The following is a 14,641-nucleotide window of genomic DNA, read 5'->3' as shown; positions in this document are numbered from 1 at the left end:
GCAACAGGCAGAGAAAAGGTATTGCTTACTTGGCTAGATTTGTAACTGTGGAGAAGTGGTTTCTACTGGCTGTTCTCAAGCACAGATGGTCTTCTTTAAGAGCTCGTCCTAGTATGCATTCCACTTGAGCCTGTGCTTTCCAAAGTATGGTTGTAGGACAAGATTTAGAGTCTGTTGTAGATTATGGGGGATATATGTGTATGCTGCTGCTGCTGCTAAGTCACTTCAGTCGTGTCCGACTCTGTGTGACCCCATAGATGGAAGCCCACCAGGCTCCCCCGTCCCTGGGATTGTGTATGCTACTCACTGGTTAATGTGTAGGAGAGTATAAAATGCCAGAAGGAAGGCACTGTTGGCCTTCTCTTCTTCTGTGTATATGGAAGCCAGCATCATGTTGATCAGGACAGTATTATGGGGGGAAACTTATGCACAGGAATATTAAAAAAATAAGAGAGCATAATGAGTATTCTACTGTGATTTGAAGATCTGTGTGTTGTTAACGTCCTTCTCTAAAAGATAAATATTGCTCTCAAATCCTGAAACTTTAAACGCATGAAACATTTATTAAGACCATGAAGAAACAGAAGTGGTAGGCATTATACTGAATGAAGTAAAATTGGTATTAAGATAGAAATGACTTATTTTTGGAGATATCTCATTTGCATTAACATCATTTTCTGTGTTCTAGAAAAGGTTTTATAATGAATATAGTTTACTCTTTTATAAAAACTTTTTTCTCTAAAAGCCATTCATATACTTCTTCTGCAATGACCCCTTTACTGTTAGACCTAGCAATAAGCTTTGTATCTGTGGTCTCTTACCTAACAGTCTCCTTTAAGATTTATAATTTAGAATGATTTCCTAGCTAGCCATATGTGCACCTTTAAGAGCAGAAATCAGACTATAACTGCAGAAATCAGAAACTAAAATTGACTGGATTCTGGGATATCCAGATGTCTGCTCTGAAAGAATACACACTTTAGTGGCAACTAGAAAGAATAGTTTATGTGTTTGAACACTTTTTTCCCCGTTTGATCTCTACCACACGTCTCTAAGTTTGGAGGACTGTTTCAGAGATCCTCATGTGAGGCACATGAAAAGCGTGACCAAGGAAAGGTTAACTTGGACACAGCAGTGGTATAGAATGGACTTGCCTTGACTGATTTTAGATCTGCGGATGTTTGATTTTTTGTAAAAGCACAAATTTGCCCGCCAGACTGGAAGTGTTTTCTGTTTTTTTCATCAGAAACCTTGGACTCCCTCCCACAAGGTCTTCTCTCTCAGACATTTTTTTTCCTCTTTAACTTTATTTCTTAAGTTCCATACGTAAACAAAGTTCAACTAGTTAGGAAAAAGTCCCTCTAGAAAAAAAAAGCCTCTAATTGTGAGACCAGATGGTAAGCATTATTCAGCTGATGGGGGTGTGTAGATTTCAGGGAAGGTGTGGTAATCTGATCTGGTTCTGCAGCTGTGACCTCTTGTTCTAAAACAGACTCTTTCCTCCCTGTTTTTTGCTTCTACATTCCAGCACCTCTCCTTCCATCTTTGTGGGCACCCGGGCCCTCACAGATCGATTTGACAGATGCAGAAGAAAGGAATGAAGCTTGCTCTGCTATTTATCCCAACCCACAATATATTTTGAGTAGTTTCTCCCCACGTTACTTGTAATGTTGGCAGATCCTGCAGAATGTAGCCACTCTTGTTCAGCCCAGGGAGAGAGTCTTCGAGGACTCAAATAGCCATGAGCCCATCAGGGTGCCTTTAGGGCATCTCCCATCTGAACGCATGCAGTTACCTCAAGCTAAAGATAAACAGAACTGAGGGCATCATCTGCGTTCTCCTCCCCTCCCCTCAGAAAACACCAGCTAATACTTTATCCTGTGTTTCCTCCTTCAATGGAAGGTGGCGCCATCCTTCCTTCTCCCAAATGGAGAATCTAGAAATCATTCTGAACTCATCTCTAAAATACTCTGCCAGTCTCTTCATATTTCTCTTCTCTCATTGACACTGCCTCTGTTCAGGCTCTTCTTTCTCCTCTAGAATTTGGAAATATCTGCTTTTGTTTCTATCTTTATCTCGATCATTTTTTTCTTCCTTTCTCTTTCAGTGTTGTATATTAAACCAGATTCTGGCCAATGAGGCTGATGAAATTAAAATCTCACAGGGTAGATGAAGATCAGTATTTCTTATATGTTCTGCAGCCATATATCATCAGTTCAGTTCAGTTCAGTTCAGTCGCTCAGTCGTGTCCGACTCTCCGCGACCCCATGAATCACAGCACGCCAGGCCTCCCTGTCCATCACCAACTCCCGGAGTACACTCAAACTCATGTCCACAGAGTCGGTGATGCCATCCAGCCATCTCATTCTCCGTCGTCCCCTTCTCCTCCCGCCCCCAACCTTTCCCAGCATCAGAGTCTTTTCCAGTGAGTCAACTCGTCTCATGAGGTGGCCAAAGTATTGGAGTTTCAGCTTTAGCATCAGTCCCTCCAATGAACATCCAGGATTGATCTCCTTTAGAATGGACTGGTTGGATCTCCTTGCAGTATAAGGGACTCTCAAGAGTCTTCTCCAACACCACAGTTCAAAAGCATCGATTCTTCGGCGATCAGCTTTCTTCACAGTCCAACTCTCACATCCATACATGACCACGGGAAAAACCATTGCCTTGACTAGACGGACCTTGGTCGGCAAAGTAATGTCTCTGCTTTTTAATATACTATCAAGGTTGGTCATAACTTTCCTTCCAAGGAGCAAGCGTCTTTTAATTTCATGGCTGCAATCAGCATCTGCAGTGATTTTGGAGCCCCAAAAAATAAAGTCTGACACTGTTTCCATTGTTTTTCCATCTATTTCCCATGAAGTGATGGGACCAGATGCCATGATCTTTGTTTTCTGAATGTTGAGCTTCAAGCCAACCTTTTCACTCTCCTCTTTCACTTTCATCAAGAGGCTTTTGAGTTCCTCTTCACTTTCTGCCATAAGGGTAGTGTCATCTGCATATCTGAGGTTATTGATATTTCTCCCAGCAATCTTGATTCCAGCTTGTGCTTCTTCCAGCCCAGCGTTCCTCATGATGTACTCTGCATATAAGTTAAATAAGCAAGGTGACAATATACAACCTTGACGTACACCTTTAGGTGGCTATTCTGAGAGTCAGTGCTGGAAAAGCTTCAGATGGCTTTGCCAGGCTGTGTATGATCTTGAACATCTTCTCTTCTGGTGCTTCTGCTTCTGACTTTACAATAAGCAACCACAAACTACTTGTACTTCCTCTTTCTTCCATGCTGTTGCATAACATTCCTTGGTTCTATGCCTTAATCTGTGGGGATTCATCCATCAGAAATGTTCTGGAAATATACAAACTACGTAAAGGACTGTCTCTATTGAGTACCACAATATGTTATCCATTATCTTCAGTAGGTACTGAGTTGACCTGTGAGAAACTAGAAAATGATTTGGGGCTTCCTGTGCTTCTCTATGTTCCTCTCTTTTCCTTCTTGTTATTTTTGTCACATCCATCTTCAAGTATTAGGAATCTCTTATAATTGGGGTGGTGTCTGAGAACTTTTTGAAATGCCAGGTCTTCGTGGTGTAAAACATGCTTCCACATTTTGCCCTGGAGGAAGTCTGCCCTCGTACTGTGCTACACCCACCTACGTGCATTATGCCTCCCATGACGGCAAAAGGTAGTATGGTCAGGTGGAAGTGCAGTGCTTTTACATGTTGTATCTAGTTTGATCCTCATCACACCCAATGGAGGGGGCCAGGAGCTGTTGTTTCTCTACTTGACACATGTGGAGATTGGGGGTTCGTTTCATTCTTATCAACCTGCCTTATGGGGGTGTGCATTTGAATCTCCTCAGATTATGTAGAGGTAGACTGTCCACAGATTATAGAGCCAGGGTCCCCAATGCACTTCTCAGGTTCTCTGACCCGAGTGGATTATGCTTGGCTCCTTTTTACTAAAGAGGGTCGGATGTAGTTTTTGTTTTAAGAAGCCAGGTGGTAAATCCATAACTTGAGCAAAGTTGATCTCATGCCATTCAATCACTATTATTGAGAAGCCTAAAGCTGAAACTGCAATACTTTCGCCACCTCATGCGACGAGTTGACTCACTGGAAAAGACTCTGATGCTAGGAGGGATTGGGAGCGGGAGGAGAAGGAGACAACAGAGAATGAAATGACTGGATGGCATCACCGACTCGATGGACATGAGTTTGAGTGAACTCCAGGAGTTGGTGATGGACAGGGAGGCCTGGCGTGCTGTGATTCATGGGGTTGCGGAGAGTCGGACACGACTGAGTGACTGAACTGAACTGAATCACTTAGGAATTTTCCAGGGCCTCTTTTCCGCTGCAATAGTCCACCTTCAGCTTTCAGTCAGTTTGGTCCTCACACCTCTGTGAAAGAGTGGGAAATGAAGAAGAAAGAAAAGCTCTGTGTGATTGATTTTAGATGTTAGTTTTTGAGGTCTGTACCGAGTCTTTTAGATTAGTCGGGTCTTGAAGATCCAAACACTGAGTGTTGGAACGGTGTGGTTGTGAAGAAGGGAGAGGACTTGGAGTTCTTCAATGAAACACCCAAGTGTATTAGCTCCCGGTCAGGCCACGGAATTCCCACTTCCCTTCTCTAACCTGGCAAGGCTTCTTGCATGGTTGGTAAAACCCATTGGACTAGTTCTGGAGACCATGGCTTTTATCACAAAGATCTTGCGCTTTTTGAATTTAAAAATTAGAAGAAGTTATAAATAACAAATGACTGTTTTTGAATTCTGTTACTTTTGAAGAAAGGCAGTTTGAGCAAAATCCATGAGAATAAGGATGTTCCCTTCTGCTGCCTGGAAGGGAGAAAAGATCATGTTATTTAAAATAAATCTATTGAGATGCATGTTGCTGGTGTCTAATCCATCTCTGAATTTGAGCTCAATTAGAGCTTTGATGAAAGAAAGGGAAAAGAAGTCTTGAAAGAATGCTCTGCCATTCATGAAAGTCCTGCATGTTTTTAGTTTCCAAGTAAATGGAATAATGGGACCATGTATTTTCCATCCAAGCATTTTCCATCATGAGAATAATTCCCTTCCCAGCTTCTCAATGAATAATGCATTATATCTGAAACTCAAGAGGCATTCCTTTGATTTTCCTTTATGTTTAGCTTTCTGACTGATTTTCAAGCAAAGAAATTCAAGGACTTGGAATGAATGCTTTATTAACATTTTTACTTGAAGTTCAAATAGCTCCATGGCTATTATCTCCTGATATTTGAAATAATTTTTCTTTTCTCTCTAAGGAAAATCTAAGGTATTGTATTTATTAGAAAATGAAGCACCTTGGCCAGTCTTCAAAGTGAACAGCAGTTTAAAACCAACAGACATTTGTGTTTAGAACAAAGAGCTTTATGGGGGTACTTTGCTCCTTTCTTTATTTTCATTTCCCCGCTGAAAGTTTCAAAAAAGAAAGCTCACATTCAATACTGGGCTGTTTGGGAGACTAAATCTCATTTGTTTACATTTTGTGAAACTCTTTCCTTGAGGCTAGTCTGACCCCAATCCAAGCCTCCCTCCCCCTAGGCCAGTACCATTTAAATCAAAATATTCCAGTGCACTTCTGGGATTATCCCCACTCCCTGTCTGCTCATTGTGTAGCCTGATTATATTAACACATAAGGGGCCCATCAAGTGAGATGCAATGGGATAAGACCTCGCCCACCCCATCACGTTCTCTTAGCCAAGGACCCACAGTGGCAGATTTTAACACTATTTCTAAACCTCCTTTTTCTATGGAAGCCCAATGAATGACTTCAGCAGCTAAATACATTCAAATTAAGAATATGATTTGTTTTCCATCCTTCTATAGTTACAGTAAAATCTTCATAAGTTAGAAGAGTTGGGAAAGCAAGAGAGTTTAAATAGGAAAACATCTAAAGCACACAATTTTGGTTTAAAAAATTTAATTTTATTAAGAAGTGGGAATATAACATTTTCTGGAGCATATACTTTGGAGCCAGGCTTTAAGAGCAGAAACCTTGGGGTTTGCCTCTGGTCTGCCACTTTCCAGGACCGTGGCCTTGAGCAGGGTATTTTACTTTTCTGTTTCTCAGTTCCTTCGTCTCTGTGATGGGATAACAGTTTCTATCTCATGTGGCTACAGTGCAGATGAAATGAGTTAATATTTGTAAACCATATAGAAAAGCCCCATTTAAGTTATAGCTGATTAAAAATCAAAGTAAATATATATTTTATCACTGGAAATTGCTACTTCCAAACAGGCTTGTGTTATGGAGCAGATAATAGCAATATTATCGTTATTGTTTCTGATAAGATACATGCAGTGATTCTTTTCTTAGCCCCGGAAGCTCAGCTGGTAAAGAATCTGCCTGCAATGCAGGAGACCCCGGTTCGATTCCCAGGTCAGGAAGATCCTCTGGAGAAGGGAATGGCTACCCACTCCAGTATTCTTGGGCTTCCCTGGTGACTCAGACAGTAAAGGATCTGTGTGCAATGCAGGAGACCTGGGTTTAGTCCCTGGGTTGGGAAGATCCCCTGGAGAAGGGAATGGCTACCTACTCCGGTAGAATTGCCTGGAGAATTTCATGGACAGGGTCGCAAAGAGTCAGACACGACTGAGCGACTTTCACTGACTCACTCATTTACTCCTACAACAAACCAAAAGAGGTAAATGTAATTATTTCTACTTTTCAGATGAGAAAACAGATAAGAAAACTAATTTGCCAACAATAAGGACCTACTGTGTAGCATAGGCTGCTGTATTCAATAACCTTATAGTAATCGATAATGGAAAAAGAATCTGAAAAAAAATATATATCTGAATCACTTTGCTATACACATGAAACTAACCCAACATTGTAAATCAACTATACTTCAATAAAAAAGAAAGTATTTTGCCTGAATTCATCCAATGCAAAGCAAGGATCTGATGTCAAACTGAATCCAGAAACTGTGCCTTAACTAAAATGAGAGGGCATTTGTCACAGTGATTTTTCCTGAGAACAATCTTATGCTATAAAACACGGTGTTTTTATAAGCATCAAAGTGTGTATCCTAAATGCTGAATATCTCTATTTTGCATCTCAATTGCTTAGCAAACTGTTTTGTTCAAAATAATCGTCAATGTCTCATAAATAGTCAATTTAGTAAGGTCCTGAATTAATAAGATTTTATTCAATTGCTCATTTTGTTGTCAGAACCTTTTATGATTATTTCAGAAAATGAACATTTTATTTCAAATGATGATCTGATGCCTTTAGAGCTCATTATTTAGACCTTGAGCTGAAATCATTTAACCATATGGGTGCTCCCTTCATCATTCTATTTTTCTGTTCTCTCTTTAAACCATCCCGCTCCCGCTCCCCGACCCTACAGGTGCCTTTATCATCTGCTGGACTCCTGGACTGGTCTTGTTACTTCTTGACGTGTGCTGCCCGCAGTGTGACGTTCTGGCCTATGAGAAGTTTTTCCTTCTGCTTGCCGAGTTCAACTCTGCCATGAACCCCATCATCTACTCCTACCGCGACAAGGAGATGAGCGCCACCTTCCGGCAGATCCTCTGCTGCCAGCGCAGTGAGAACACCAGCGGCCCCACGGAAGGCTCGGACCGCTCGGCTTCCTCCCTCAACCACACCATCCTGGCTGGGGTTCACAGCAATGACCACTCTGTGGTTTAGAAAAGAAACTGAGATGAGAGGCGGCCATCATCTATTGAGGGATGAACAGCCTCCCCCTCCCCAAAGGCCAGGGCAGGGTGGGGTGTGAGAATGAGAGGAAAAATACATTCATGTACTTAAACACTAACCCATGGCAGTATTTGTTCCTTGACCCCCCGAGACTTGACATATATTGAAAAATTAGCTTATGTGATACCCCTCATCCTGCTCCCATTCCTTTTGAAAGTAGAAAGTGGAGATCTTGCAGTGGAATTCATACACAGACTCTGGAGTGTCCATGTACAATACACTAACTAGTCTTCAAAAGATTTTGTATGGTTTGGTGCAAGTCAGAATATATTCTGACTAATTGAATCCACAACTTCATTTACATACAGGCTTCCCTTTTGTTCTTCTTAAAGGATACATTTCATTTAATAAACATGTTTATGCCTATCAGCATGCTTGTGATGGATAAGACTGTAGACTGTTTTTAAATGATTTATAACTCCGTTTTTTTCCTTGTGTTAGGAAAACTGTAAATTAGAATTACGTTTTTAGAAAGCATGCATGAAAATCTATGTATGCAGTATGCCATACTTAAAAAGACAAAAGAGTGTTAATTTTAAATGTTCTAGGAAATAGAAAAACCTAGATGTCAAAGCCAGTGTTTGTTTAGGTTATGAAACAATAATCTAATCACAATATTACCTTTTTTATTAAAGTGTTGTAACATGTATAAAACAGGAAATGTAAGTTTATTATCAGAAGAATATGTACTCTATAAAAAGTCATAGAAGATGAGCACAGTGGTATGGTCCCACATGTTTATAGTACCCAAGTACATTCTAATTGTCAGTTCATCAGAGGAATTTTGTAATAACCTGTGTTTTTCTGTATAATAATACACAGTCATTGTAGAAAACTTGAAAAATACAGAAGAAATACTGATAATATCACAACCCAGAAGTAACCACAGTTAACAGCTTTTCCCCTTGTGTATGCTATATGTATATTGTATACCTTTATATATAATTGCAGTCATACTGTAAACAATTTTATAACCAGTTTGTTTTTTTCCACTGCAGAATTGCCACATTTTCCTATGGCATTAAAAATTTTACAAAAAACATGATTTTAATGGCTATATAATATTCCATTTAATGGATGCAACTCAGTTTAACCATTCCTATATTGTTGGTTATGTCTAATTTTCACTATTATAAATAATGTTGCAAAAATTTATGTACATAAAACTTTGTCCATATAATTGATTATTTACTTAGGATACATTCCTGTGAAGGATGTTCTTTTTTTTTTAAATGTGAAATGTCTTTTTATGCTCTTATCTTTTTTAAAAGGAGATTTCCTACTTTTGCCCTATGTGGGTGGCAACAGTGAGGAAAGCCAGTTAAATTACCTTTTTGCAAAGGAAATGCAGTGATTACTTTAGTTGAGAGTGACATTTTTATATAACAAAATGGACTAGAAACAGTCTGTTGTCACAAACAGCCAGGATACTTAATATGTTTAGCAGTTCGAGATTTCATTTGAGCAACGATGACCCAGCTCTTGGTAACCACAACTTTAATGTAGAATTGAAGAAAATGCAAAGAAATCAAACATGCTGAATGAATAAAGGATCAACCTTCATATTAAACAGCTTCTGTAGCAAATGGGTTGAGTGTGTCAGTGTGTGACTAGACGCTTACTGTGTGTTCTTTAGGGCCACCCCCATGGATGCCACCATGTTAGGTGATACCTATTTAACGGTCCAGGTAAACTAATTATTGCACCAGTTTGTAGTCATATGTAACCAGTAAAGTCACAGTCATGAAGCAGGTGTGGGGAAGTTAGGAGTACGTTTAAGAGAGAGATGTCCAGGAGAAGAATGTCTGTTCAGTGCATGGTCACCTTTTGAGGAGAGGGCACACTTAACAAGTGCCCAAACCAGAAGGAGTATGGGGAACCAGTTAGCAGAAAGGTATCTGCACAGACTTTATGCAAAATATAGAGCATTTTATAGAGGAAAGAAAGACATGAACTTGGACTTTTATTCATGCACACTTACTCTGAAGATGTGGACTATTTGAAATTTAGAAACATGCTACCTGGACTTTAATCATTGTCAGTCAGTGTTTGGCAATGTATGGTTCTGGTCAGTGCTGCTTCCCTTGTTCAAGAGTCATCTTTGCACTGCATGGTGTCTGCCTTCTGTGACCTCTTTTCTGTTCCTGCCGAAGGGGCTTCTAAACTCAGAGGGGAACCTACCATATGCTTCCCCAGCTCAGAATTGCTTTTTTTTTTTTCAGAGTCATGAGTCTCTTCAGTATCTGAGAGGTGGTGGTTTATGTTGTCTGAGAGGAGAGATAACATCTTAAGATAATACTTTATCTCAGCAGTGTAACTATGTGAGTGAGTTTCTTTTTGAAAAACTAATTTTATAAAAACTTTATGACAACTTTATGGTAAACTCTCACCAGGAGTTTATAAACTTACGGTTATCTTTATGTTTTTAATAACTAGGAAGATAAAAAGTGATAGGTATCTCCCAGTTATATTCTAATTATATTCTTTTCCATATATTGCTAAGATGTTGGGGGAAAATAACAAGGTGTTTATTCAAATGAATGTCTCAGTGAGTATTTGAAATAGGATTCTGAACATTTAAATTTAGGGAGTTATAAGACTGTTAGAACTCAAATGCCTCAGAACTCTTATTCACAAATTAACCATGTTTTGTTGCTGTTTGTTTTTTTTTTTCCAGTGAAAACATTATTTCCTGGATTCAAAACCTCAACTAACATTATACAATTAGTGAGTCTTATTGGTTTTCTCATGTTTTCTCCCAGTTAACTATTGCTTTATGTTCCATTGTTCATCGTCTTTCTCATTTATTCCATGAGTCTCTCAACTTCTAAAATGGAATTTTGTGATATTGTTTCCAGCCTTTCTTTTTAAACCCAGAGTGACTTGTGCTAGATAAAAAACGTGGAAATGCTTTATCAGGTCCCTTCATTATTACAAGACCTTTGGAAACAAATTGCTTATCTTTTAACACAAAGTGAGCTGTACCTGATCCCAAACACTCAGAAGGCTTGGGGTTGTTTCTTTGTGTTGGGGTGGACTTGAACTTAGGCACCATCTGACAGAAGAAACGTGTGTAACGAAGAGCCAAAGCAAGTCATCAGTCTTCTGCAGCAGGGATCGGTTAGTCTGTAACATTCGTCTGTAGTTGTATAGTCTAAATAAAAATTATCTGATTCTTTGATTGATAGTGCTCATATTCAAAGATTACTCACTGTTAATCTGTTTAATGATATGGCAGGTAAAGATCATTTACAAATCTAAAGTAGAGATTGGTAAACTACGGCCTATTGGCCAAATCTCCCTGTTTTTGTATGACCTGTGAGCTATGGGTTTTACATTTAAAAATCACTTGAAATTGATTGAGGGAGGAAAGGGAATATTTTTTGTAACTTGAAAATTATACGAAATTCAAATTTCAGTGTCCGTAAGTAAGGTACCGCTGTGGTTCTTCTCTCTGCATCCTGTCAAGGAGCACATGATGATTTGTTCTGTTTCTGGTAATATTAACTCAGTTTCTTAAGATGATATCTGCCATATTTCTCCACTGCGGGGAAAAAAGAAAAAACAACAACCTGCTTTTTCTTTTTATAATAAGCATTTTGTAGGAAATACTCTGTTCTTCATCAAATTTTAACATCTGATTTTACCATCCATTGATATTTCTTGGATGAATGAATCGTTCACTGATGGTTGCCAAATGAATTTCTAATTCTCTCTTTTTTAAATGTATAGTTAGCTCTCTACTTAAAAAAAAGCTTTGTCCTCTCCCATTTATTTATTCATTTATTTATACTAATATGGGCTCATGAATTCTGATTTTATCCAGTTGGTTATAATGTTGCTATTATTTTAAAATTAAACTTTTGAGATAATTTTAAGTTCAGGGGCAGTTGTAAGAAATAGTATGACGAGATCCTTGTACCCTTAATTCAGTTTCTCCCCGTGGTGATATCTTGTGAAACCGGAGTATGACATCACAGCTAGGATACTGACATGGATAAAGACAAGGTACAGAACAAGGCTCGGCGGCCACAAGGATCTCTCCGGTTCAGTTCAGTTCAGTTCAGTTCAGTCGCTCAGTCGTGTCCGACTCTTTGCGACCCCATTACACTTTCATAAACACACTGTCTCCCTTACCCGGGTTCTGACTCCTAGCAGCCACTAATCTGTTCTCATTGCAGTTACATTTTAACTTTTTTCGTATTGAAACTCCTAAAAACTTCTATATATATGACAATAGTTTCAGAATGTGGAGCTTGATACTTGCCTAGAAGTTGTTGTTTCTATGTACTTGCCATATAGAGAGAGAGGGAGTTTTGTGATTGTAAAAGCTACACAAACCTAACAATATTTCAAGGAATACAGAAATAAGTAAAGAGTAAGAATCTCTCCGGTGGGATGGAAGCTAGACCACAGACACTGGTTGAGCACATTGCCTGTCAGACAGACTGTCACAAAGCAATTTTATGTTTTCTTTCGTGAAAGTCTCAATGTCTTCCCATTGGCATCAGGGGGCGAGGCTTCAGTCTTGCTGCTTGTTTTGCGTCTTATCTCTTAACTTTCATCTTTCTTTCAGGAAAGGAATCTTAACTTCACTTTGTATTCTCCACCTCACCTCACACAGTGCTAAATAGTCCTTATTAATACTCGCTTGTTTAAATGAAAGAAAATGGGTGAGCCACAAGAAAAGGTATTCTTAACCAAGAAATGCTCCTTAGTTCCATAAGCCTGATAAAGGTTTCCCTTCATGTGTAAGAATGTTGCAGTTAAAATTAAGTAGGAGCAATGAAAAACAAGGACAAGGGCTGCAAATGATACAACCTTTGTGCTTTCTGTGGCTTATTTAACTTATTTTTATTTTAATATTATTATGTTTTGAATCTATAGTGTTATCTACATTTATATAATTTGTATTTTGATCTTTGCAATGACATTGTTACACATGAGGAAATTGTGTCTCAGAGGAAAAATTGGGGGTCTGATTATTGTTGTCTAGAGAACTTTTTGAACCTATTTATTCTTTATGTTGTAATTCCTAATTCCTCATATGTACTTATCTTGGCTCTCCAAACAAATGATGAGTTTCTTAATCAGTACAATGCATTGCATTTTAAAAAGTCCTTTTTTTTTTTTTTTTTCCTTTAAATTTTTTAATCATGGTTAAATACACGTAACATAAAATTTACCACTCAATAAAGAACCTTGTACAGTAAAAGTAATAGATAATTGAGGTCATGGGCAGGCACCTGAATTGTTCCCTGTAGGGTTTACACTGTTGCAAGTATACCTGTATCCTGAGCTAGATTATACATTCTTTGAGAATGAGACAGTCCGGTACTTTCCGCCTCCTTTAAATGAATTCAAGTGACTAGAACAAAGCTGAAAATACAGTGCCTTTACTAAATGGTTCTTGACTGAGAATGAGAACTATGAGAACATAATTAGGTGTTGTCATTGTTATTGCTATCACTTGTTCTTTAATTTATGCATCCAAAAGGACATTTTTGAGGCCCTCTATGTACCAGGCCCTTGGGATACTGCTGTAAAGGAGATACACAAGATCTTTAATGAACCTTAAAATTCAGTAAGAGTGAGGGAAATAATGGGGAGAAGTAAGTTAAAAGTAAAATTACAAGTTGTATTAAATGCTATGAAGGAAAGTATTGCATGACAAAGACATCAAAGGAAGATAAAGGGATAAAGAAGGCAGAGAGAGGAACTACCTTTGAGAGTCTAAAAAGCCTTCCTCTTGGGATGGGAATTGTCCCCTCAAAGCCCACTCCTTGAGCCTGAGTTACACGAAGGTGTGGCTCTGTCAGGCTCTTCAACTTGTACCCACATAACCAGGGCCTGTAAAAACACCCCATTAGAAAAAGGGACATGAATCCAACGTAAATAGGTAGGAATTCCAGGCAAGATGTGTAAGTGCTTGGCAAGAGAATGCATGCATTTTGGAAAGAAGGACTATGAGAAAGAAGCTTGAAAGGCAGCGGGTATGATGTCGTGAGTGATTTTGAAAGTCATTTTATCCTGTGAAATAAGTGGACTGTGTTAAAGGACTCATGTAAAGGGGTGACAGAGCCTGCTTTACGCGTCAAAATAAATTGAAGAGGAGGAAGCCTGGAGGCAAATGACAGGATCAGAGGTTGCCACGTTAATGAAAGACAAAGGTGGTCATGGAGGTGCAGAGAAGGAGACGGATGGAGAACAAGATGTTTGGGACCTGGTGCTTGTGTAATGAAGTCATTCCTCAGGTTATGACCTTGGCCTCTGGACAGATGGGGGTGCGATATGGTGACTCTACGGAACATCGGATGATGAGCAGGTTTACAGGAGGAAGATGGTACATTTTGAAATATCTGAGCCACTCAAGGAGAGCTGTGCAGTTGGGAAGTGCTTGTGGGATGCATGAAGCTCAGCGTGCGTTCTCCGGACTGAAGATCCAGATTCTGGAGTCTAGTCCTCTGCTGGCATCTTTCCCATTCCTCCTCAAGATAGAAAACACCGGAGCTGTTGACCTGTTTGAACAGAAAGAAAGAAAAGCAAGGAAATGGGGAGGAATAAAAGAGCAGAACTTAATAACTGAAAATATTATCCAGAAACATGGAGAGATTTCTTTTCACAAAATAAAGTTAGCTAAACACAGCATATTTGGAGGTAGTGGGTTTTTTTTTTTTTTTGACAGTACGTTACAGAGATAGATCCAAACTCGATAAATATGTATCTACCTAATTGTATAGTTGAGGTAGAGATGTTTAGTACCCATTAACATCTTACATTCTCCTTCCTGGGCTGTGGGAAAATGACACTTCTGTTCAGCAGGTCCATGTGATGAATCATGGCCTGTAAGCAGATGTTGACCAGTGTCGTTTCTAGGCAGAGGAAGTAA

At 39.1% G+C, this 14,641-nt stretch overlaps 1 protein-coding gene across 1 annotated transcript in view; it reads left to right on the top strand.

The window, feature by feature from the left end:
• Positions 1–12,876, top strand: part of LPAR1 (lysophosphatidic acid receptor 1) — a 174,211-nt gene extending 161,335 nt beyond the window's left edge. Inside the window, 2 exon segments of the mRNA XM_055427571.2 lie at positions 7,382–7,677; positions 7,679–12,876. Coding sequence (XP_055283546.2) covers positions 7,382–7,677; positions 7,679–7,771 — 389 coding nt within the window. The 3' untranslated portion in view covers positions 7,772–12,876.
• The last annotated feature ends 1,765 nt before the right edge of the window (positions 12,877–14,641 follow it).

This window comes from Moschus berezovskii, chromosome 7, assembly GCF_049115385.1.
Source record: "Moschus berezovskii isolate FMDL1 chromosome 7, NW_MosBer_1.0, whole genome shotgun sequence".
Classification (NCBI taxonomy): Eukaryota; Metazoa; Chordata; class Mammalia; order Artiodactyla; family Moschidae; genus Moschus; species Moschus berezovskii.
Note: the sequence above shows the minus strand (reverse complement) of the source record. Positions and strands in the feature narration are given on the sequence as shown.